Raw genomic sequence first — 22346 nt, forward strand, 5'->3', positions numbered from 1 at the left:
ACGGTGGGGGGCAGAACAGCATCCCTGGTTTCCGCCCACCAGATGCCAGTAGCACTACCCTCTCCCTCTCAGTCATGGCAACCCCAAATGTCTCCTACTCACCCTTGTCAGTAAAAGCCACATTTCTGTGATCTCGCAGGGAGAGGCGCATTTCCTTATCCACGAGCGACGTCTCCAGGCTCCTCTCGTCCCCGTCCCAGACCAAGACTCAGGTAAAGCTTTAGGCGGCAGCTCTCACCCCTGAGGGTCCAAGCACCACCAGAAGGGAACGGTGGGTAGAATGCATGGTGGCACCGGGACCCACACCTTCCCTCCGGAGAGGGCGCCTGCCTTTGCTTACCCAGCCCCCCTCCCCTACAGCCTTCTGCAGAAACCATGGATGGGGAGCCCAGCATGAAGAAGCTGGCCATCCAGAAGAAGAAGTCGGGTGACGCATCCTTGGGGACAGATGCTGGGCTGTCCCCAGGCTCTGTCGATTCTAAGTAAGTGTGGGGTTTTGGGGTGTGGGCTCAGGCCACCAGAGGACACCCAGGGTGTCCAGGTCCTCCAGTCCCGGAGCAGTCTGATCTCCTAAGCTGATCACACGTTTCTCACTTTTTTTTTTTGGCCACACGGCTTGAAGGATCTTAGTTCCCTGACCAGGATTGAACCTGGGCCCTGGCAGTGAAAGCACAGAGTCCTAACCACTGCACCACCAGGAAATTCCCATAAGCCGATTGCACTTATATGAAGCTCTTTTGGGGAGACGTTCGCTTAGCAGTTCCGTGAGGAGAAACCCATGCGGAGCTCGGGTTGTGGCCACATTGGGGTGAAATGATTCCCACTGAAACCTAGAGCCAGTGTGGGTCACCTCCTCTGAGGCCACAGACAGACAATGTCCATTTGGCTGTTTATGGAATGAGGACCAGCTCCCACCTTCTCCATCCCCACCTCCGGGAACCCCTCCTTGGTCCTTAGATAGCAAAAACTGGGCCAAGGCTCTGTCCCCAGAAAGCCTCTACCACAGTGCTCTGTTCACAGAGCAGAGAGGTTGGGCCCTGGGACGGGGGAGCTTTGACCCAAACTCAGGACGGGAGCCTGAGGACGGTGAGGAACGGGCTGCAGTGGGAGGAGAGAGCCCCATACTTTCAGGAGACCCCACCACCACAACAAAGTACCACAAACAGGGTGTCTTCAAACAATAGGAGTTTACTCTCTTGTGGTTCTGGAGGCCGGAAGTGTGAAATCAAGGTGTGGGCAGGGCCGTGTCTCCCTCCAAAGGATCTCGGGGAGGATCCTTCCTTGCCTCTTCCAGCTTCTGGGGGCTCCAGGCATTCCTTGGCTTGTGGCTGCATCACCCCCCCTCCAATCTCAGCCTGTGTCTTCACATGACATTCGTCTCTCCCCTGTGTCTTCTCTTTTTCTGTCTCTTATAAAGACACTTGTCATCGGCCTTAGAGCGCATCTGGGTAATCCAGGATGACTCAGAATCTTGAGATCCTTCATTTAGTGTCCTAGTCCCTTCGGGCTACTGTAACAAAACACCGCAGACTGACCTGGAGGCTGGCAGTCCAAGATCAAGGTGCCAGCAGATTTGGTATCTGGTTCATAGACACCTTCTTCTTGCTGGGTCCTCACATGGCGGAAGTGGTGAGGGAGCTCTCTGGAGTCTCTCATAAGGGCCTGAATCCCATTCATGATGGCTCCACCCTCGCGACCTAATCAGCTCCCAAAGGCCCCACCTCCCGACACCATCACACTGAGAGTTAGGCTTCAACATACAGATATGGGGGGACACCTATTCAGTCCATAGCATTTAGTCACATCTGCAAAGACCATTTCCCCAGATAAGATCATGCTTATAGGCCCTGAGTGTTAGCACATGGACATACCTTTTGGGTGGAGCCACCATTCACCCCATCACATGCCCAGTATCCATAGTACATGATTTGCTATTTATTCTTTGAGGTTTTTTTCCCCTAACCTTGTGCCTATAAAAAAATCTTGGGGGAGGGGACGGGGGGGTAATTTTTTTTTTAATGTGAAAATGGAGTCACGCTGTGACATCTGCTCAGCATCTCGCTCTTTTGCCCGACTCCGCTGTCAGTTCACACAGATCAACCGTATTTTTAGTGGCATCCCCTTCCAATGATAACCAAGACGAGGGCTATTTCTCATTACAGTAAGTGGACCCTTGTTTGGCCTCACATCTGCCTTCATTTCCTGAGGCTTAAGCGGAATCCCTTACTTTGTCCTACAGATCCACGTTTAAGAGACTTTTCCTGCATAAGAACAAGGATAAGAAATACAGCCTGGAGGGCACAGAGGAGACAGAGAACACAGTACCCGGGCAAGTCGTACTGGAAGCCGCCGCCATGAAGAAGAATCTAGAAGGTTGGTCTCCCGCAGCCTCAGGGACGGACAGCAGAGCCACTGGGGCCCCTGAGGACAGTCTCCAGATGGGGCCTTGAGTCAGCTGTGGGCCAAGCCCTGGCTGCAGGGCTTTGGGACTGGTCCCCATCCCCAGAGGCGCTCTCTGGCCGCGGACCTCAGTGTGTGACAGCACAGGTCCCTGGTTCTCTGCACTTGTGACCATGCCCAGAGGCCAACCTGAGTCTTCCCCAGGAACCCACTGCCCTTACCAGCCTCTCCTGCCTCCCGCCCCCCTCCCCAGCCCCCTCCAGCCACCAGCACCGCCACGCCACCGGCGAGAAGCACGCCAAGGAGCCAGGAGGCAAAGGGAAGAAGAACCGGAACCTCAAGATTGGCAAAATCACGGTGTCAGAGAAGTGGCGAGAGTCGGTGTTCCGCAAGATCACCAACGCCAACGAGCTCAAGTACCTGGATGAGTTCCTGCTCAACAAGGTGGGCCAGCCGGGGCCCCGGGCCTCCGCAGAGAGCATGGCAGTTTTGCAAACCACCTGGCAGTTTTGCAAACCGTCACACCAAAGCCTTTATCAGGCGGGAATGGAAAGTCCAGGTCCACGGTTCCAACACACAGAAAGTTCTGGAAACCACACGCTTGTTCCTAAGTTTGGCATCAGCTGCTTTTCTGTAAAACCTGGCAGGGGTTCCCGAGAGGTCGCTTGTAGCCTACATTCATCCTGCTCGGTGGGGATGCTTACGTTTTGCTACAAAATGTGTGTCTTATTATGGGGGCCGCACAGAATGTGTGGAAGCGAGTCACACCTGCATCACCTGATTCTGGGACCCCCGGCCCTGCCGGAATCATCTAGAGCACACGTGCGTGTGCACACATGGGTTGGGCGCCCAGCAGAGGCATTCTGTCCTGCAGTTCCTGCCCAGGAAGTTTGAGATCCGCTGTTGAAAGACACGTGGTTTGCTGTCTCAGAGCGCCCCTTGGGGGCGGTGGCCCACTTTCTCACACACATGAGAAAAAGGAAGCATTAGCCTCCAGAATAATCTTCCAGGCAAGGCACCTGACACACCCGAGTCCTGCCAGGCTGCTCCTGTAGGTCCTGCAACCTTTCCTTGTCCCGCCGCTCAGCTGCAGCTGACCGCGAACAAATTATTTTACTTAGCACACACTTTTACAAAATGCGTTCAGTTCCAGGCAATGATGGAGCACTTAGCGTGTGAGACAGAGGTGAAGAAATCACAGCCTGCACTCAGGGTATTCATGGCCCCAGCCGCAGGCAATCCCACAGCAAACAGTGTGGTGTTTGAGAGCTTCAGAAGGAGACAGAGGGCTGACAGGGACAGTTAAGGGGTGGAGGCATGGTGAAATGACCAGGCCATTTGAGGCAGCCCCCGTCCTGGAGCACAGCCGGGCACTGAGCGCCGGGGTGGGGCGGCAGGAAGGGCCCCAGTTAAACCAGTGTTTCTCAACCAGGGGTTAGTCTGCCCCCAGGGGACACATGGCAACATCAGTAGATGTTTTTGGTCCTCACAAGCTACCAGCATCTGGTGGGGGAGGCCAGGGGTGCTGCTCAACACCCACAGTGAGTGATCCCCGACACATCAGCGTTGGCAAGAGGGCCGCGATGTTTCCCTGCAAGCCCAGGGGAGCCAGGGAAGGACTTGGGATGGGGCAGAGCTATGGCCGCCCAGATGCCCGGCCTGAGGTCACGTGGGGTCAGCACACCTCTCCCTTCCTCTCCAGATAAATGACCTGCGTTCCCAGAAGACTCCCATCGAGAGCTTATTCATCGAAGCCACCGAGAAGTTCCGAAGCAACCTCAAGACCATGTATTCTGTCCCTGTACGTGGAGCCCCAGCCCCAGGGAGGGCCCCCGCGGCAAACCCCGTGCCCTCCCCCGGGCACCCCCGTCTGTCTGTCTCACAGAGGCTCACACCCTGCATTACCACAGAACGGGAAGATCCACGTCGGCTACAAGGACCTGATGGAGAACTACCAGATCGTCGTGAGCAACCTGGCGGCCGAGCGCGGCGAGAAGGACACCAACCTGGTCCTCAACCTCTTCCAGTCGCTGCTGGACGAGTTTACCCGCGGGCACACCAAGAACGACTTCGAGCCTCCCAAGGTGGGTGCTACCGCTCCAGGCGAGGGAGGGTCCCGGCGCCAGGACGTCGCCGGGGTGGGGGTGTCCCCAGGGGACCCCACACAGAGCTGGCCTTTGTGCTCCCTCACAGCAGAGCAAAGCTCAGAAGAAGAAGCGGAAGCAGGAACGTGCTGTGAGTATGTGTGTTCTCGCGTGCACGTGCACGGGTGTGCGCATGTCTGTGTGTGCACATGTGCACGCGGGCGGGTGTGTGTTTTCCTACTCGGCCTTAAGGGCCCCCGGTCCTGAGATGCCGCAGGCAGCGTCCCCACTGTGCGGCCCCGTGGCCACCTCGTTGGGGGTCCACCTTCCCACTCGGCCCCCCTCCCCCACTGCTGCAGGTCCAGCAGCACAACGGGCACGTGTTCGCCAGCTACCAAGTGAGCATCCCCCAGTCCTGCGAGCAGTGCCTCTCCTACATCTGGCTCATGGACAAGGCCCTGCTCTGCAGCGGTGAGTGCCCCTCGCCCACCGATCGCCCACCGCACCCCTGACCGCCCCCCCCAGGCCCCCCAACTCCCACTGCACACCCCTTGACCCCCCACCATGTCCCCAACCCCTCACGGTGCACCCGGGCCTTCACCCCAGCTACAGGGTTGATCCTCCCAGAGCACTGCCCCTCACCACAGGGGCAGTAAGGCCGCACCTCACCCACTCAAACGCCCCGCTGTCACGCTGGGGCAGGGACCGGTCCTCAACTGACCCCCAGGCCCCCCCCCAACTCCGCAGCCTCCCCTCTGCACGCCTACCTGGGCAAGTCACCCTGGGCCGTATCTCCGGGTCTTTGTTCATGCTGCTCTCGCTGCCTGAAGTGCGGGCCCCTCCCCCATGTGCCAGGCGAGGCCAGTCAGTCCCCACAGGGACCCTGAGAGCCAGGTGCAGCCCAGGGTGAGCCAGCCGGCCCCCAGTCAGGCAGCCAGGAGGTGGCCAAGGCCGGGTGGGGAGCCAGTCAGCCCCCAGGGGCCCAGGCTGGGTCAGGAGTCCTCTAGCACTGCAGTTTTCCCGCCAGGACCAGTCAGGGTTGGCTTTCTTTTCGGGCCAGGGTAACCTCTCCCCTTGGCCCCTGTGTGAGGAGCAGCCCGCCACTCCGTGTCCATCGTAAATACCCAGGCAGTTGTCACTGTCCTGAGACACGGGGACAGGCGGCCACGGGACCCATGGGTCCCCGATGCGCGTCAGTGACCGCCCTCTCCCCCTCCCCCACCATGACCTCCTAGTGTGCAAGATGACCTGCCACAAGAAGTGTGTGCACAAGATTCAGACCTACTGCTCTTACACAAGTGGGAAGAAGGTGAGCCCGCTGGGGCCGGGAACTCTCCAGAACACCTGGGGGAGGCCGTTCTGAGAGATGTGGAGGAGAAGGGTGTGCTAGGTGCAAGGCCAAGGCTGGGTGTCAGGTGGGAGCACGGAGCTGGTGGGAGGGGCTGGTCCCGAAGCAGAGCGCACCCCGGTCCTGTCAGAGCCCCCAGAGGGCCCCCCAAAGCTGGGGCCAGGCTTGTGTGTGCACCCCAGGCCTTGGCCCTGCTCTTCCCCCCTCCAGGTGGAAGGAAACCCCTACCCTGCACGAGGGAGGCGGGGTCCTACGGGCTGGCACAAGCCAGGATCAGCTGGGCGGAGGGGACTGTGGTACTTCACACAGGGACCCCCTGCCAGCAGCCATCCGGGGACCTCCACAGCCCGGCACCTCTGGCAGCCGTGCAAGAGAGGACGAGGAGCAGGGGGGGCGGCGGCCACAGAGGAAGCCCGGCTGAGGGGGGCGGGTGACAGGGAGGACAACCAGCCCAGGCCTGACCCTCACCCCCATCCCCGTCATCGCAGATCGAGCCAGGCACTGAGCCGGGCCACTTTGGCGTGTGCGTGGACAGCCTGACCAGCGACAAGGTCTCAGTGCCCATCGTGCTGGAGAAGCTTCTGGAACACGTGGAGATGCACGGCTTGTACACCGAGGGCCTCTACCGCAAGTCGGGTGCCGCCAACCGCACGAGGGAGCTCCGGCAGGCGCTGCAGACAGGTGGGTGCTGCGGACAGGTAGGTGTCAAGGGCAGGAGGGCACCGCGTGGGGCTCCAGGCTCAGCCCTCCTGCCTTCCCCGAGCTCACCGGCCGCTGCGCCCTCCCCGCAGACCCCACGGCAGTCAAACTGGAGAACTTTCCCATCCACGCCATCACCGGGGTGCTCAAGCAGTGGCTGCGGGAGCTGCCCGAGCCCCTCATGACCTTCGCCCAGTACGGCGACTTCCTCCGCGCCGTCGGTGAGTCCCACTGTGGCGAGAGCCGGCAGGTGGTCGAGGTCGGGGCTCAGAGCCTCGAGCACGTGCTGTGGCCGGCCAGGGAGGACGGACCCCCGTGCCCCCAGCTGAGAAACCGGGCCCCAGACAGTGGGAGGCTCCCCGGTGCCCTGGGGCCTGTCGGGTGAGGGCCGCAGGGAGCTGACCCCCAGGACCCTCCTAGAGCTGCCGGAGAAGCAGGAGCAGCTGGCCGCCATCTACGCCGTCCTGGAGCACCTTCCAGAAGCCAACCACAACTCCTTGGAGAGGCTCATCTTCCACCTGGTCAAGCAAGTGCCTGTCGTCCTATTGCCCCGTTCTCTGGGGGGTGGGGTCCCAGCAAGAGCCCCCCACGGCGTTCCCCGGGCTGGCGTTCTCTGGTGGCTCCACACCAGGACGTGAGCCCATACTGGGGGGTCCAGAAGGGGGCCCCCGGCTTCTTCGTGGCGCCTCTCCACCCTGCAGGAGCGAGTGTTTCTCACCTCCCGGCTGCAGCAGCACTTTCCCGGGATCTGGACTCTGGCCTTGGGGCTCCCTGTGGCCACCCCCTAACTGCCACTCGCTCCACAGGGTGGCCCTGCTTGAGGACGTGAACCGAATGTCACCCAGCGCACTGGCCATCATCTTTGCGCCCTGCCTCCTGCGCTGCCCCGACAACTCGGACCCGCTGACCAGCATGAAGGACGTCCTCAAAATCACCACGTGAGTACCAGGACCGGCTGGCCGCCACCCCGCAACATGCATTCGGGGCAGCCGGGCCAGGGATCCCACAAACGAAAGAGGAGACCCTCTCCAGAATCCTGGGACTGGCCTGGCCTCGGCAGTGTGTAAATGTGCCTGCAGAGGAAAGTCTAGAAGAACACAGCCCGATCACAACGGCCCCGGGAGGTGTCCTGAGCACTGGGGTCCTGGGTAAGCTTCGTTTGGTCTCCCCACCCTTCTTTCTTTTCTAATGAACACACGTGACTTTTGTACTAAAACCGAACTTCAAATGAAGTCTGCACGTGCGCTGGCTGCTGTGAGCGGCGAGCAGGGCTCTTCTGACAGACGAGGGACAAGAAGCAGCCTGGCCTCATGGTGGCATCGTAGGGCTCACACATGCCCAGACCCAGGTGGAGACCTGGCAGCATCTCCTCAAGCAGCAAGAGCATCACTTCTGAGTCCTCTTGAGGGTGAAAAACCAAACAAGGGGAGAAATCCCTCATCTTCTGTCCAGGGTGAGGGGCAGATGGTGAAGCCCTACATTCCCAGCCTCTGGGAGCGGTGAGAGCCTGCAGCAAACAGAAGTGGTTGTCTCAAGGTTCCTTCTTCCCCACAAACGATCTTTGAAAGTTCTCAGAAAGTGCTTCAAAAAAAAAAAAAAAGTTCTCAGAAAGTGCCTCAAGGGAATTTCCTGGTGGTCCAGCGGTTAGGACTCCGTGCTCCCAATGCAGGGGGCCCAGGTTCGATCCCTGGTCAGGGAACTAGATCCCACACGCATGCCACAACTAAGATCCCACGTGCCGCAACTGAGACCCGATGCAGCCAAATAAATAAATTTTTTTTAGAAAGCACGAAAAACAGGAAGTGCCTCAAAAGAACTCAGAAAGGGACTTCCCTGGTGGTCCAGTGGTTAGGACTCCGTGCGTCCACTGCAGGGGGCACGGGTTCGATCCCTGATTGGGAAATTAAGATCCCGCATGCCTCGCAGCGCACCCAAAATATAAAAATTAATTAAGAGAGAAAAAAAAAACTCAGAAGGTCAGCAGACATCCATCACTAAAAGGACAGTGTTTAGACTTCGAGTTGTAAAAATAAGAACCTGTCACCCAAGGCGGTTTCAGGAGGCAAAGCACAGGAAGGCCTGAGGGCTACGCCTGACAGTGCACACCCCACACCCCGGGCCACACTCAAGAGATCAGTGAACAGCTGCTGGTAGGCAGAGTGGAGGAGAGTCCAGTGTGGCCCTGACATTACCTGGGCAGCGGTATGCTGTTGACGGATTTGCTTCCAGCATGTTTTTTCTTATGTGGTCATGACAATGGGAAACCTGAGTCATGACTGCCTCTTCATCCAGCCAGAGTCCATCCGGTCCCACCACACCCTCCCTGCCTCGGTACTGACCACTGAGGCTGGCCCTGACCACTGAGCACATGTGCCTTGGGTCACAGTGCAGTTTTAGAGCCCTTGGGGCCAGCTGCCTGCAGCCCCTGGGACAAATCACCCCACCTCCATGGTACTGTACTTCCTCCTTCAAACGAGGAGGCTTATTAAGACAAGGATTCAGGCTCAGAGAGGTGGGGTGAGCTACACGAGGTCACACAGTGAGTGAACTGGGGCCACGATGGGAGCCACAGCCATGTCCGTGGCCCTGCCTGGTCTCTGGGTCTCTGTCTCAGCCACCATGCCCCAGTCTCGGGCCAGCATCTCCGTAGATGCAGGCCCCCATGCTGACCGTACCCCCCAAGGCGGTAGCTGAGTCGCCTTCTCCACAGGTGCGTGGAGATGCTGATCAAAGAACAGATGAGGAAGTACAAAGTGAAGATGGAGGAGATCACCCAGCTGGAGGCTGCTGAGAGTATCGCCTTCCGGAGGCTCTCTCTTCTGCGACAAAACGCTGTGAGCAACGCAGGGTGGGACTTCGGTGGGGGCGGGGCCACCGAAGTGGGAGTGGGGACCGGTGGGCGGGGTTTGGACATTGGGCGGGGTCTCACTTATCCGTCCAGCACACTCTCCCAGCACACCCTGGGCCACCGGCAGCCTGACCTGGGGCCTCTTGGCAGCATGTTTAGGGGCTGATTCCTCACCTCGGCCGAAAGACCACCATCCTAGCTCAGCCTCAAGGCCAGCTGCCGCTCTCAGCAGTGGGGGTCCTGTCACCTACTTGGTGGTGGTCCTGGTCATCCTCCAGCCATGTCCCGGGCTGACCTGGGGCCCGCCCACAGGGGAACGTTGCCACAGCAGAAGTGGCCTCACAGTGGGGGGTAGAGGGATAAGGGGCCCGTCCTGGGCTCCTGTGGGAGGATCCTGTCCTTGTCCCGACAGTCAGACGTGGCCTTATGCTCATGACTAGCGCCTGTGCCCTGGTCATGGCCCTGTGTGGTCACCCACTCTTCATCTCTCCCCCAGCCCTGGCCTCTCAAACTGGGGTTTTCGTCTCCTTATGAGGGGGTCCTGGTATGTACACGTACGGTGGGTCCTCCTCGCATGTCTCCCAGTGCGGTGCATGCTGGGGTTCCTCTCAACCCCTAGGGTCCTCGTAGGATAGACCGAGCGTGTCCTAACCTTCTGGAAGTGCATGCTGGGGGAGACCCATTGCCTGTTGATTGCCTGTGAAGATGACTAATGAACCACGTGCCGGCCGCTCGGTCCCTGCATGATCCCCGGAGAAGCCTCTCTAAGCCTAGCCACCCATGTCAGAACTAACCTCCCCCAGAGCTGCTTGCACCACCCTCTCTCCATCCACAAGCACTGACCCCACCCACCCAGAGGGGCTGGCCAGACCTGCCGCTTCTCTTTGCAGGTCAAGAACCCCAAGACCCGGATGAGCAGCAGCGGTGGCCTGGAGGAGCTGGGGGTGCTGCCAGAGGAGGAAGTGGCCGGCGGTGAAGAGGATCGTGAGAAAGAGATCCTAATTGAGCGGATCCAGTCCATCAAGGAGGAGAAGCAAGTGTCTCTCCGAACCCTTGCCACACTCGGCCGCCCTGTCCAGCCCCCATCCACTGCCCCACCCCCCACTATAGGGAATCTGGCTGTTAGGAAGCTAATGGGCTAGGCTCAGTCCCGCGGTCCAGTGCCCACCTCACGGGGTGCTGCTGTCCTAAAACACAGCCTAAGCTCGTTAAACCCCTGGCTTGACCACAGGGAATCACAGTGGCCCATAGGCAGAGAAGGGAAACAGACGGGTGATGCCTGAACTTTGTCTTAAAGTTGGCCTTAGCTAGGGCGATCCACCAGTTTGTTGTCCGGTCAAGATGGAAGTATGAACGGAGATGCTGTTTAAAAATTATGCCAGGAGAACAGGTGTAATCCAGGCCCCCTGGGCATCCTAGTCTTAGGAATAGGGTAGGGCACTCCAGGCAGAGGGAACAACGTGTGCAAAGGTCCTGAGGCAGGAGCCCCTCACTAGCTGAGTACTAGGCCAGATGCCTGGCTTCCGTCAGCAGCCTGACACCTTCCTCACATGACCTTCACTGAGTCAGGGGCATTTTGGGCCAGGTATGCTTTTGGGGTTGGGTTTCGGGTGCTGGGAGCAGGAAGTCCCCTCCAGGACCAGGATGACCTACTCTGTCCCCTACTGGCCTGGCACTTTTCCGTGGGGGCAGTCTTCCACCATGGAACAGCCTTGGACACTGTGACCCTCTCATCCCCAGGGAGGACATCACGTACCGGCTGCCAGAGCTGGACCCTCGGGGCTCCGATGAAGAGAACCTGGACTCAGAGACATCAGCTAGCACCGAGAGCCTGTTGGAAGAGCGGGCTGGGCGGGGGGCCTCGGAAGGTCAGTATTAAGGTAGCGTCTGCTTTTTTCCTTCCCATGTCCACACCCAGCAGGCCCCCGGGCGAGGGTCCGTCTGCCGGCCCTGAAGCTGCAGTAACCCTGCCATCTGTCTCTCAAAAGGGCCCCTCGCGCCTGCTCTCCCCTGCCCCAGCGCACCCACCCCGAGCCCCCTCCCCGAGGCGGCCGCCCCTCCTCGACGAAGGCCGTCGTCCTTCATGACGGTTAGAGTGAAGACCCCCCGGCGGACCCCCATCATGCCCACGGCCAACATCAAGCTCCCGCCCGGCCTGCCCTCCTATCTCCCTGGCCGGGCACCAGGTGCCCAGGAAGCTGCCACCCCGGTGAGGCGCCGAGAGCCACCTGCTCGCCGCCCAGACCAGGTACACTCTGTGTATATCACACCCGGCACTCACCTGCCCACTCAGGGCCCTCAGGAGCCCCTGGACAAGGACGACCGGCCACCTGGGACCAAGCGGAGGTACTCGGACCCCCCAACCTACTGCCTGCCCCCTGCCTCGGGCCAGGCCAATGGCTGAGGGCCCACAGCTGTCAGAGTCCGCATATCCAAGGACGGCCCGGTGCCAGAGCTGGGTGCTAGAGCTCCAGAGCCAGCATTCAGTGGTCTGAGAAGGATCCGGAATGAAAAACTCCAAGAGCGATGTGAGGTGGGCACCGACTCTAAGTGAGTGCAGGCAGGGAGAGGCCGGCTGAGGCCCGGCTGCCCTTGCTGAGCCCCTACATCGCACAGAGTTGCCCGCCCAGAGCACTGAATCATGGCGGGCAGCCTGGCATCTCCCAGCTCCCCTTTTGTACGTTTTTCTGGTCACTGTTTCTTTGGGCGTGGTTTACATAACTTTAAACTGTAACAGCCTTAACAGAAGACCAAATTGTTTTTTTATATGTGTATGTACAAACTTTTATATTAACGCCCTGCATCTCCCTTATAACCTGGACATGAGTCTTCAGAGTAAAGGCCACACAGCCGCGAAGCTTTGGAGGCTCAGACCCACACTGAGGGACAGCTCGGGGGACAGTCTGAGGGCTAGGACCTTGCATGAGAGGTTTGGACGCTTGTGGCCCCTGACTGCCCCAAGTCTGTCTTGGACTCGTATTCTGGCCCGGCAGTGGCCACGTGGCCGACGTGCATTCGAGGGAACAGTGAGCCTTCCGTAGTGATCAAGACTGTTGGCTGGAGCCAGGACACGAGGTGGTAGGCAGCCTCCACTCCAGGCACCACAGACCTCACATCCCAGGGAGACTCGAAGGTGGCCATCACTCCTTGGTCCACTGTGCCCTGGACACAGGAGGCTGGAGGAGGCCACCCTTGGCACTGCCCGCCCCATGTGGCAGAACAGGAGCCCGCAACTCAGGACCACTCATAGGTGGGGAGGGCAAGGCCTGGAGTTGTATGTCCCTACAAGTCTACAGTGACAGCCTGGACATCTGGCATCTCCGGAGCGGGGCTCCCCTCCTGGGCTCAGCCCACTCTCCAGACACCTGGACACATGGCCCCAGACCTGGAACAAGAGGCACCCACAGGCCATGTGAAATTAAAAAAAAAGTGCCTGAGAAGTGTCTGCATGCAGTTCCTATTCAGGCCAGCTCCAGGCTGAAAAAGCAGGGGTTGGCAGGTGGGGGTCAGCCCTGCGGCCTCAGCCAAGAGGGGTACAGGGCAGAGATTGGGCCCCTTGCCTGGAAGGAGCTGCCTTGTTCCTCCAACCGACTTTGCTGTTTGTTTGCTGGAATTTCACACATACTTTTCACACAAGGGATGTGGGCTTTGCTGGAAGTTCTTTTTATTGATCCAGAAAGCTGGGAAAGCAGGCAGCTCCTGTCAGAGCCACATTCAGTGAGGAGAGCCTGCTGTCCTGGGAGCTGCCTCCTGTCACACCTAGCCTCTCCCCAGCTGGGGCTTAAATGTCAACTGATGGGGCCATCCGCCGTGGGTGGGGTGTGGGGAGTCAGTCCTGGTGGACCCACTACAACCAGAAGCAACACTACCACCACCACCACCCCCAACCACCACAGAAGAGCTCCCAGGTTACAACCAGATGGGCAGTTGTGGGAACTGGCTGGCAGGTGGGTCCTTTGGGGCGGGGGAGATGGAGACCATGACAAACCGGAGTTTCAATGGCACATGCAAGGAAGAGTTGGTGGGCTAGTCCAAGGCCACACAGCTGGGGTGGGGCGGGGCTGGGATTCAGACCCTGCCCTGTCTGCCTGTAGAGCCCCCCTTTATCAACACCCTGAGTTTGGTCTCATCCATGGTACGTTACAGGGCACCAGGCCCGCCGGTGTGACCTGGACACAGGTGACCTGAAAGATGGGGAGATGGTTAAGGGCTGCATGCCAGGCTTCAGTCCCTGTGAAGCCCCATCCTCACCCTGTCCACTCCAGGAGGGAGGACTCGAACAAGGGGCCTTGGCTTCCTGGGGACAAAGTGGGGGGGTTCCGTCCATGGGGGTCTGGGCATTGGGGGTGACCCCTCACTCCCAGGTTTAGCCCATGTCACTGCCACACTGCCAGTTTCCCAAGGGAGGAGACAGGTCCAGAAAAACTTAAGAAATTCGTAGAAGGCCACGGTGGGAGGTGGAGTCAGAGTCAGGGCTGGGACGGGATATCACAGCTGCAAAAGTTTGGAAATCATAGCCCGTAAGTCTCGGATTCCTAAATCCCAGGTCAGAGCCTCTCCCCCAGGAGAATCTCCCCCAGGCTACCTGGATGCGGAAGAGCTCAGTGTGGGAAGAACCCAGGAAGGAGTGGGGAGCGGGGGAGGAATTTTGAGCAGGGGGTAAGTAATGAGCATGTCACGCGTTGCACGTGGGCCTGAAACGAAGGACTCGACCCTTTCAGCCCTTCCGGAAGGGTTAAGATGCTCGCGAGGATAAGCAAGCGATCGAGTCCTGAGTAAATACGGACTGGATGGCGCCTCTAATTGAAACAAGACAAGACTGAAAGAGCAAACGCCCAAACAAGAACGAGAGAGCCCCAAATAAGAATGAGAGCGCAAACCGGGAACTTCCGCCCGGACGGAGGCCAATGAAAGACACTTCCGCCATCTCTTAAGATGGCGCCGGCGGAAGAGGCGGGTAACCGCTGGGTGGTGATGGCAGCGTCGAGGCTGGAGCTGAACCTGGTGCGGCTGTTGTGCCGCTGTGAGGCGATGGCAGCGGAGAAGCGGGACCCGGACGAGTGGCGTCTAGAAAAGGTGAGGGAAGCCCGTGTGTCCGCGTACAGCCCGAATCCCGGAGGGTGGTCCCCGCAGCCGGAGGCCACCGGGCCCGACTCCCCCACCCCGCCAGCCAATGAGGCCACACCGCTTCCGGTTGGCTCCTCCACGTCCGTTTGCGCTGTTCCCCCGCCTCCTCCCTGGGGCCCAGCTGGTCCCGCCTCCTTGATACTTGGCTCCTCCCGTTCCAGCCCCGCCCCCGACCTGGCCCCGCCCCTTGGTGGCTCTAATCCCTTTGAGCCCGACGGTGGTGGGGGGCACTGGGCTGACACCCCACTTTTCGTCCCCAGTATGTGGGAGCCCTCGAGGACATGCTGCAGGCCCTGAAGGCACAGGCGAGGTGAGTGCAGGCGGCCACAAGTGTTCAAATCCGGGGCAGGGAGTAGAGTCCGAAATCCCTGGTCTCCAGTCCCTCCCTGCTAAGACCCTTCCCTGAACTGGGGACAGTGGGCAGGTTTTCTGTTTCCTCTTTTCCCCTTCCAGCAAACCGGCCTCCGAGGTGATCAATGAATATTCTCGCAAGGTAGATTTTCTGAAGGGGATGCTGCAGGCAGAGAAGCTAGTGAGTAAGGGGCACCTCTGTCTCCTCAGCCTTCATCATGCTCATCTGGGACCTGCCCCTCTGGTGACCCCTCTGCCCTCTTCTGCAGACCTCCTCCTCAGAGAAGGCACTAGCCAACCAGTTCCTGGCCCCTGGCCGAGTACCAACTACAGCCAGGGAACGGGTACCTGCCACGAAGACAGTACACCTACAGTCACGGGCACGGTACACCAGTGAGATGCGGAGTGAGCTGCTAGGAACGGTAGGGCTCCCTCCCTGGTCCCTGGGAAGCTTTGGTTGGGGACAGGAGTTCAGTGCCTGGGGGTGGCCAAAACAACAAATACTGTCAGGTGCAGGGATCCTAGGGGGCCCAACAGACTCTGCCCTGGACCATCAGAGAAAGCTTCCCAACAGAGAGGCACTGCAGCCAGGGCTTTGCTAGATGAGTAAGAGTTTTGGTTCAAGGCAAAAATGGCACATCTCCGCTTAAGCCCCAGAGTTGGCCAGAGTAAGGTTTGGCCCCTACCTCACCACACACAGATGAGTTTTTTCATCTGTAAAATAGGATGACAAATGCCTCTATGAGCACTTTATGTGGATCAGCTAAACCCTGCAAAATATGAACTATTGTTTTCAGTTTAAAGATGAGAAAACTGGGCTTCCCTGGTGGCTCAGTGGTTGAGAGTCCGCCTGCCGATGCAGGCGACACGGGTTCGTGCCCCGCTCCGGGAAGATCCCACATGCCGCAGAGCGGCTGGGCCCGTGAGCCATGGCCGCTGAGCCTGCGCATCCGGAGCCTGTGCTCCTCAACGGGAGAGGCCACAACAGTGAGAGGCCCGCGTACCGCCAAAAAAAAAAAGATGAGAAAACTGAGGCTCAGAGGGCACAGGACTTGTCCAGGGTCCTGACTGAGGGTGGGGAGTTTCTGGGAGCAGAGAGAACAGGTCTGGGGGCATGGCAAGGTGGGTGACTTCGTGCCTCTCCTTTTTTCCCACAGGACTCTAGTGAAGGTGAGTCATCCTGAGCAGAACAGGAATCAAGGCCTGAGACAGACATGTGTCCTTGCTGCCCCACACCTCACGCCTAACCTGGCTCCCACAGGGTCTTCCACAGCCCAGGGAGAGTGTGTCCAGGGGCATTACCGGGTTATGCTTGGAAGCGGTGCTAGGACAGAGGAGGGGCCCCCAGAGGAAACAAAGTTGGACACTCCCAGCCCAAGGGGCCAAGGCTGGCTAGAGGGAAGGACTTGGGACCTGGGGGAGCCCAAATGAGGAAAACTTCCTAGAAGGGAATACTCTGAAGCCTGGTCAGGAGCCCGCCCACTGGGGAGCAGACAAGATGAGAAACGGCATTATGAGTAGCAGACACATCCCAGGCAGTGGTCAGGAAGCTGGAAAACAACAAACCAATTCTCTCCTTCCTGCTTGGCCTGTTTTGCTTCCAGAGCCTGAACTGGATGTGAGGAAGAGAATGTGAGTATCTTCAGCCCTTGGGCAGCATTGGGGTCAGGGGGGTCGGACAGACCTTGGGCCACTAAAGCGTCACCACGAAGCATCTAAACCACCAATCAGGGAATTCCCCAGCAGTCCAGTGGTTAGGACTCCATGCTCTCACTGCCAAGGGCCCGGGTTCAATCCCTGGTCAGGGAACTAAGATCCCACAAGATGTGCAGCGTGGCCAAAAATTTAAATTAAAATTAAATTAAAATTAAAAAAATAAACCACCAATCAAAGGCCACTTCTGAGGATGCTCTTCCCAGAAACCAAGGCAAAAAAGGGGAAACAGCCCCAAGCAGGGCAGTGGCTGGAACCACAACCTCTGGGTTCCTTGAGAACATGTTCGTTTCTTCCCTCCTCCCCCCACCACCCCTCCTACCCACCTGTCTATCCATCTGTGGGGTCAGTGGGGTCGCAGGGCCCAGGCCAGGGGATGAGAAGCAGTCAGCAGCCGAGCTAGACCTCGTCCTGCAGCGACACCAGAACCTCCAGGAGAAGCTGGCGGAGGAGATGCTAGGCCTGGCACGGAGCCTCAAGACCCACACACTGGCTGCCCAGAGTGTCATCAAGAAGGACAACCAGGTATGAGGACTCTGGGAACTCTAAAGCTTCTGCCCTGGGGCATCAGAGAAGGCTTCCCAGCAGAAGGTCTCTATGGCTGGGGCTTGAATGGATGAATAGGAGTTTGGCAGAAGGCAAAAATGGCATTCCCAGCAGAGGAAACAGCACTGGCAAGGGCCAAGAGGTGTAGATTTGCTCCAGTGCAGTAGGAAGAGGCCACACTTGGACCCAGTCCTGTTGACATTCTCCCCACCTCACCCTCAGACCCTGTCGCACTCACTCAAGATGGCCGACCAGAACCTGGAGAAGCTGAAGACAGAATCTGAGCGGCTGGAGCAGCACACACAGAAGTCAGTCAACTGGCTGCTCTGGGCCATGCTTATCATCGTCTGCTTCATCTTCATCGGCATGATCCTCTTCATCCGTATCATGCCCAAACTCAAATAAAGACCTGGCCTGGCCCGCCTCACCTGTCCTCTCTCTGCCCTCCACCCCTGTCCAGGGGAACCTTTGGGGTGGGCAACTTGATGGGAAGGCCCTTGGTGCCCCTGAGAGCCACAGAGAGCACATGAACAGGGGAGGAAGGATGTCAGGCTGGGGGGGGGCGGGGGAGGAGGATAGTGACTCAGCAAACCTACCTCCCGTTCCCCCCTGGTACCTACCTCACACTGGACAAGGCAGGGCCCCTAGAGGCCCCACGAGCTCCCAATCTGATAGAGCCAGAGTCAAACACATACGTGTGGGGTCAGAGTAAGGTCTGGAGGGTGGGGGAGGAGTGGGGCCATGCGTGGAGGCCAGCTTGGAGGAGGGGTGTCAGTGCTGGGCCTTCCTTGGGATTGAAGGTGATAATTCAGAGACAAGGCTTAGCCCACCCACTGCCACAGCCTAAGATCTTAGGACATTGCAGATGCTTCACATAGTCATTCAGCAAACACATGAGAATCAGTGGAGACCCTGCCCTGCCCAGGTCATAGTCTGATCACTTCAGACAAGAACTGGGTGGGCATTGGAGTTGGGACCCTGGAAGGGATTATTGAGCACCAGTCCAGGGGAATTGTGGGTCCTGGGCTCTGCTTACCCCCACTCCAGATGTCACTGGCAAAGTCTGTCAGGGGGGTGACTGAGGGAGCTTGGGAAGGAAGAGTGGACAGGAGGTGTCTGTCCCAAACCATGGGAGCATGACACGCATGGAGTTGCCCATGTGGACCCCACCCCCAAAACCACCAGGAAGAGCTTTTAAAAACTCTAATGGCAGTTTTTAAAGCTTTTCTGAAAGCTCTAGTGGCAACTTTTAAAAACTAGATCATAAGAAGGAGGCTCATGCTTGTGACTCAGGGATGGTTCATTATTAGGAAGCATTAGTGGCCACATTAATGCACCAGGAAACAAAAATCATAGGGTGAAATGGTACTTTGTACTGTTCACAGCATCCATTACTCAAAGTCTCTTAATTAAAAATAAGGAATAGATGGATGTTTTCCTCATTGAACTGAAAAACCTCAAGCCAAAGGCAGTGTTGAGTTTAACGGGCAAATACTCGAAGTTTTGCCATCAAAGTGAAGAAAGTGAGGTGGGGATGGGGGGATGCCCACGGTCCACCCACCCCCTCACTTGATTTAATATTGTCTGGAGATGCTAGTCAATGAAACTAGACAAGAAAAAGAAATGAAATTTTAAAATGAGAAAAGAGGTAAAATTATTTGTAGATAATGCAACTGTCTATATAAAATATCCAAGCAAACTAACAAAAAGCTATTTCAATAAAAGAATTTAGTAAACCAGCAAGGGACTTAATGAATATTTAAATTAGTTTACTATATGCAAAAAAAATAGCTGCAAAATATATTGGAAGATCCCATTTATAATAGTAAAAGATACACTATCTGGTTAAATTAACATCCTTGATATACAGAAAGCTCCTAAAAATCAAAAAGAAAGAGGAAAAAAAGACTTGCAGGAAATAGGAAAAGAAATACAAATGGTTTCTGAATTTTTTCATATACCATATTAGATTAGGCAAGATTTAAAACTTTGAAAATACACTTACAGGAAACTGTGATACCATTGAGGTTGCAAAGGTTGTGGGAAAACCAGCTGATTAGAGCATCAATGGCACAACCTCACTGAGGAAAAACTTGACAGTATTTTTCCAACTTAAAATACACAGGTCCCTTTTGCCTGGGCAATTCTGGGCAATTCCACTTCTAGGAGTTCCACATAATCGGCCAAAGAAATGTGCACTTGAATCTTTTTTCTACAGTATTGTCTGTAGTGAGGAAAATGTGTCATTGAATTAGAATCTCTCTGGAAGGAGACACAATTAACTGCTGCCTCTGGAGACAAGGGTGGGTGAGAAATTCACTTTGCCCTACGCCTCTTTTCTATCTGAATTTTCTAAACATGCCTCCAATAATTATTTAAAGAAATATTTTTAAAATATAACCGCTGGAAAAAATACATATAACCGCTGAGTAAATAGATAAATACAAGTTCTCCAAAACCACCAGTTTTTCAGACAAATAAACTGAGGGTCGGAAAGGGTGGGTCACCAGCCCCAAACACACAACAGGTAGAGGTCTCTGTTGGACTCCGGGCAAGGGTGCGGTTCCACTTTCAGGTTCGCCAAACCCCGCCCCCTTGCCGCCAGCCCCGCCCCCGACCTGCGGAGCGACCCAGCCAGTTGAGTCCAGACTGTAGTTAATGCACTACACGGACTCGAGCGCCTCTCTTCGGGAGCGGACCCAGACTCGGAGCCCCATACGCTGGGACAGGTGACCCCGGGAGCGCGTGGTTCTTGCGGCCCGCTGCCGGGCCGGAGATCCCGGGGGTCTTCTCGGGGGCGGTGTCCACGGGCTCCACATACCCCTGCGGCAGAGGTTGCGGCCGCGCAGGGGTTAACGCGAGCCAATCCTGGGCTGCGTGGTGACGTAACGGTTCATAGCGCTCTTTCGGGTTACGCACTGGGCGGCGGGGTCTGGGGATCTCTGAAGGCCAATGGCGTGCGTCTATGCAAATGAGGGCGGAGCTGGAGAACGCGCAGCTGGTGGAGAATTGGCCGCTCCGTGAGCAGCTTCCCCGTGAGTCCTCCCACCTTACCCTCCTCCAATCGCATCCTCCTCCTGTGTCCACAGTCCGCCCGCCGACCACCCCCGCCACGCGCGGGCCACGACTCCCCCCGCAGGGCCCGCCCACCGGTGCGGGGACGCCCGAGCGGCACCACCCCGAAGCCGATGCCCACCCAGGAGGCCCCGCAGACCCGCGGCTCCCGGGGGAACTTGCAAACCCGCCCTCCTGGCCCTGGTCCCCCGGTGAGTCTGAACGGGAGGAATGTCCCCAGGCTGAGCCTAGGTAAAGGATACATTCCCCCCTGTATAATGGATCCCGGCTGACCCTCGTTAACTCCAAACCATGATTCCTGCGGCATCTGCAGCGACTGGTGCCTGGAGGCCTCGAACCCAGCGCGCCCCGCCCTCTGTGCCAGCCTCAGCCCGGAGCACACGGGACAAGGCCCAAGAAGATTGTATTTGAGGATGAGCTGCCCTCCCGGACCCTCCTGGGCTCCAAGAAGTCTGTTAGAGCCGTCCCCGGGGAACATGGGCCTAGGCCCCACCCCGTGCCTGACTATGAGCTGTGAGTGCCCCCCTGTGGTTCCTGACTTCTGGGAACATGGAAGGAGCACTGAGGCTGGGGCTTTGACAAGTGAATAAGAGTTTACCAAATAGTAAACAGAGAAAAAGGGCATTTGGGGCTAGGAACCCAACATGGACAAAGAAAAATTACACTGATTGGGGAAAAGAGAGGAATTCTTTACACTCATACTCTGACCCCCTGTCAACCTGGTAGTAAGTATCCACCAGTGAGCAACGAGAAGGATCGGAGCCGCTATGCTGCAGTGTTCCAGGACCAGTACCCAGAGTTCTTGGAGCTTCAGCAGGAGGTGGGCTCTGCACAGGCAAAGCTCCAGAAGCTGGAGGCCCTGCTGAACTCACTGCCCCCACCCCGAAGCCAGGTTAGCACCCAGGTGGAAACCCCCATCCTACAACCCTTCCAGGTAGCCCAGGCCTCCGGAAACCCACTGGGCTCAGATCTCTGGGCCTCTTCCTCCTCCAGGCTGGGCAGGCACCACAGCACATAGGCCAAGATCAGCCCTTGACAAGGTCCACTTTGTCCATCTGAGCCTCAGTTTCCCCATCCCTCCTTGGGTCCTGTGCTCCCTGAGCACCCCCTTCCTTCTCCTTTGGCAGAAGGAGGCCCGTGTTGCTGCCCGTGTCTGGAGGGAATTTGAGAAGAAGCAATTGGTGAGTCATGCCTCTTGAATCCTACAGCCTGTCCTTTGCACCCCCCTACACATACACACACACACACACACACACACACACACACACACACACACACACACACACACACACACACACACACACACACACACACACACACACACACACTCTCCCAGGAGGCTGGGACACTTGTGCCTGCCCAGTTTCAAGGAAAGAAAACTGAGGCTCAGAGAGGAAAATGCAAAAGGTCAAGCAGCTTGAGAGCCATAGGCCAGACTGCCACAAGGACTTACCTGGATCTTGCCCTGCTCAGGACCCCAGCTTCCTGGACAAGCAGGCTCGCTGCCACTACCTGAAGGGCAAACTAAGGCACCTCAAGACTCAGATCCAGAAATTCGATGACCAGGGAGACAGCGAGGGCTCTGTGTACTTCTGAGTGTCCTGGCAAACAGGCAGAGGGAAACATTGGAGTCGGGGTGCCACCCTGCCCTCGCTTCTCTTCCTACCTCCTGGCCTTAGCTCTTGCTATTGCCCCGCCTGGGGTAGCCGTCCCTGATTTCAGATGCCTTCGCCCTTGAGGCTGAGATCTGATGGTCCCTCCTCCAGGAAGGCTTCTCAGGACCTCCTCCAGGACCCTCATGGAGATCCCAGATCTCAGCCCATCCCTTGGAAGAGGTCCTGCTCTTCATCCCAGTGGAATAAACACTTATTAAATACCGACTGTGTACAGCTGCTTGAAACTCCTGATTTCACTCGTTGTCACCAAAAAATTGTTCTTCCATTTTCCTGAGGAAAAAAATTAAGGTTATGAGAAAGGGACTTGTCCAGGGTCTCTGGGTGAGCTGTGAACCCTAGTCTGTCTGGGGGCGCTCCCTCTCCTCTAAGAGCCTTCAAGTGGGAAGCAGAGGGGCTGACATCTAGCATCACCTCCTTGGCCAGGAGGGTCCCCTGATGTCCACTGCATGCCAGGCCCTGGGTAGAGTGGATGGGACACA

At 57.5% G+C, this 22346-nt stretch overlaps 3 protein-coding genes across 16 annotated transcripts in view; all 3 read left to right on the top strand.

Annotated features, from left to right (window-relative positions):
* Positions 1–12819, top strand: part of MYO9B (myosin IXB) — an 89571-nt gene extending 76752 nt beyond the window's left edge. For 6 of the 11 annotated variants that reach the window (XM_060144678.1, XM_060144672.1, XM_060144681.1 and 3 more), the window contains 18 exons: positions 140–212; positions 361–482; positions 2240–2373; positions 2654–2844; positions 4103–4201; positions 4311–4484; positions 4594–4635; positions 4844–4955; positions 5720–5793; positions 6321–6513; positions 6624–6752; positions 6952–7057; positions 7338–7469; positions 9242–9365; positions 9876–9938; positions 10270–10416; positions 11124–11247; positions 11368–12819. In XM_060144678.1, coding sequence (XP_060000661.1) covers positions 140–212; positions 361–482; positions 2240–2373; positions 2654–2844; positions 4103–4201; positions 4311–4484; positions 4594–4635; positions 4844–4955; positions 5720–5793; positions 6321–6513; positions 6624–6752; positions 6952–7057; positions 7338–7469; positions 9242–9365; positions 9876–9938; positions 10270–10416; positions 11124–11247; positions 11368–11783 — 2455 coding nt within the window. In that variant the 3' untranslated portion in view covers positions 11784–12819. Of the gene's footprint in view, positions 1–139; positions 213–360; positions 483–2239; positions 2374–2653; positions 2845–4102; positions 4202–4310; positions 4485–4593; positions 4636–4843; positions 4956–5719; positions 5794–6320; positions 6514–6623; positions 6753–6951; positions 7058–7337; positions 7470–9241; positions 9366–9875; positions 9939–10269; positions 10417–11123; positions 11260–11367 lie in introns of all 11 variants that reach the window. The other 5 variants (XM_060144675.1, XM_060144677.1, XM_060144674.1 and 2 more) reach the window with 4 other exon arrangements.
* Positions 12820–14296: 1477 nt separating this feature from the next.
* On the top strand, positions 14297–17540 carry USE1 (unconventional SNARE in the ER 1). 2 transcript variants are annotated; one of them, XM_060144685.1, is made up of 8 exons: positions 14297–14455; positions 14767–14816; positions 14960–15038; positions 15127–15279; positions 16015–16027; positions 16462–16489; positions 16921–17095; positions 17339–17540. In XM_060144685.1, exons 1-8 carry the CDS (start codon positions 14315–14317, stop codon positions 17519–17521), a joined length of 822 nt encoding a protein of 273 aa, XP_060000668.1. In that variant the 5' UTR covers positions 14297–14314; the 3' UTR covers positions 17522–17540. The 2 variants fall into 2 exon arrangements, with proteins under 2 accessions (XP_060000668.1, XP_060000667.1); XM_060144684.1 differs by having other exon boundaries at positions 14315–14455; positions 14960–14999.
* Positions 17541–19749: 2209 nt separating this feature from the next.
* Positions 19750–22068, top strand: OCEL1 (occludin/ELL domain containing 1). 3 transcript variants are annotated; one of them, XM_060146629.1, is made up of 6 exons: positions 19750–19845; positions 20206–20382; positions 20505–20704; positions 20918–21083; positions 21319–21372; positions 21665–22068. In XM_060146629.1, the coding sequence occupies exons 2-6, from the start codon at positions 20305–20307 to the stop codon at positions 21785–21787; spliced, it is 621 nt and encodes a 206-aa protein (XP_060002612.1). In that variant the 5' UTR covers positions 19750–19845; positions 20206–20304; the 3' UTR covers positions 21788–22068. The 3 variants fall into 3 exon arrangements, with proteins under 3 accessions (XP_060002612.1, XP_060002613.1, XP_060002614.1); XM_060146630.1 differs by having other exon boundaries at positions 21898–22068; XM_060146631.1 differs by lacking the exon at positions 21665–22068 and adding an exon at positions 21472–21655 and having other exon boundaries at positions 21319–21417.
* Positions 22069–22346: the final 278 nt, after the last annotated feature.

Source organism: Lagenorhynchus albirostris, chromosome 3 (genome assembly GCF_949774975.1).
Source record: "Lagenorhynchus albirostris chromosome 3, mLagAlb1.1, whole genome shotgun sequence".
NCBI classification, from domain to species: domain Eukaryota; kingdom Metazoa; phylum Chordata; class Mammalia; order Artiodactyla; family Delphinidae; genus Lagenorhynchus; species Lagenorhynchus albirostris.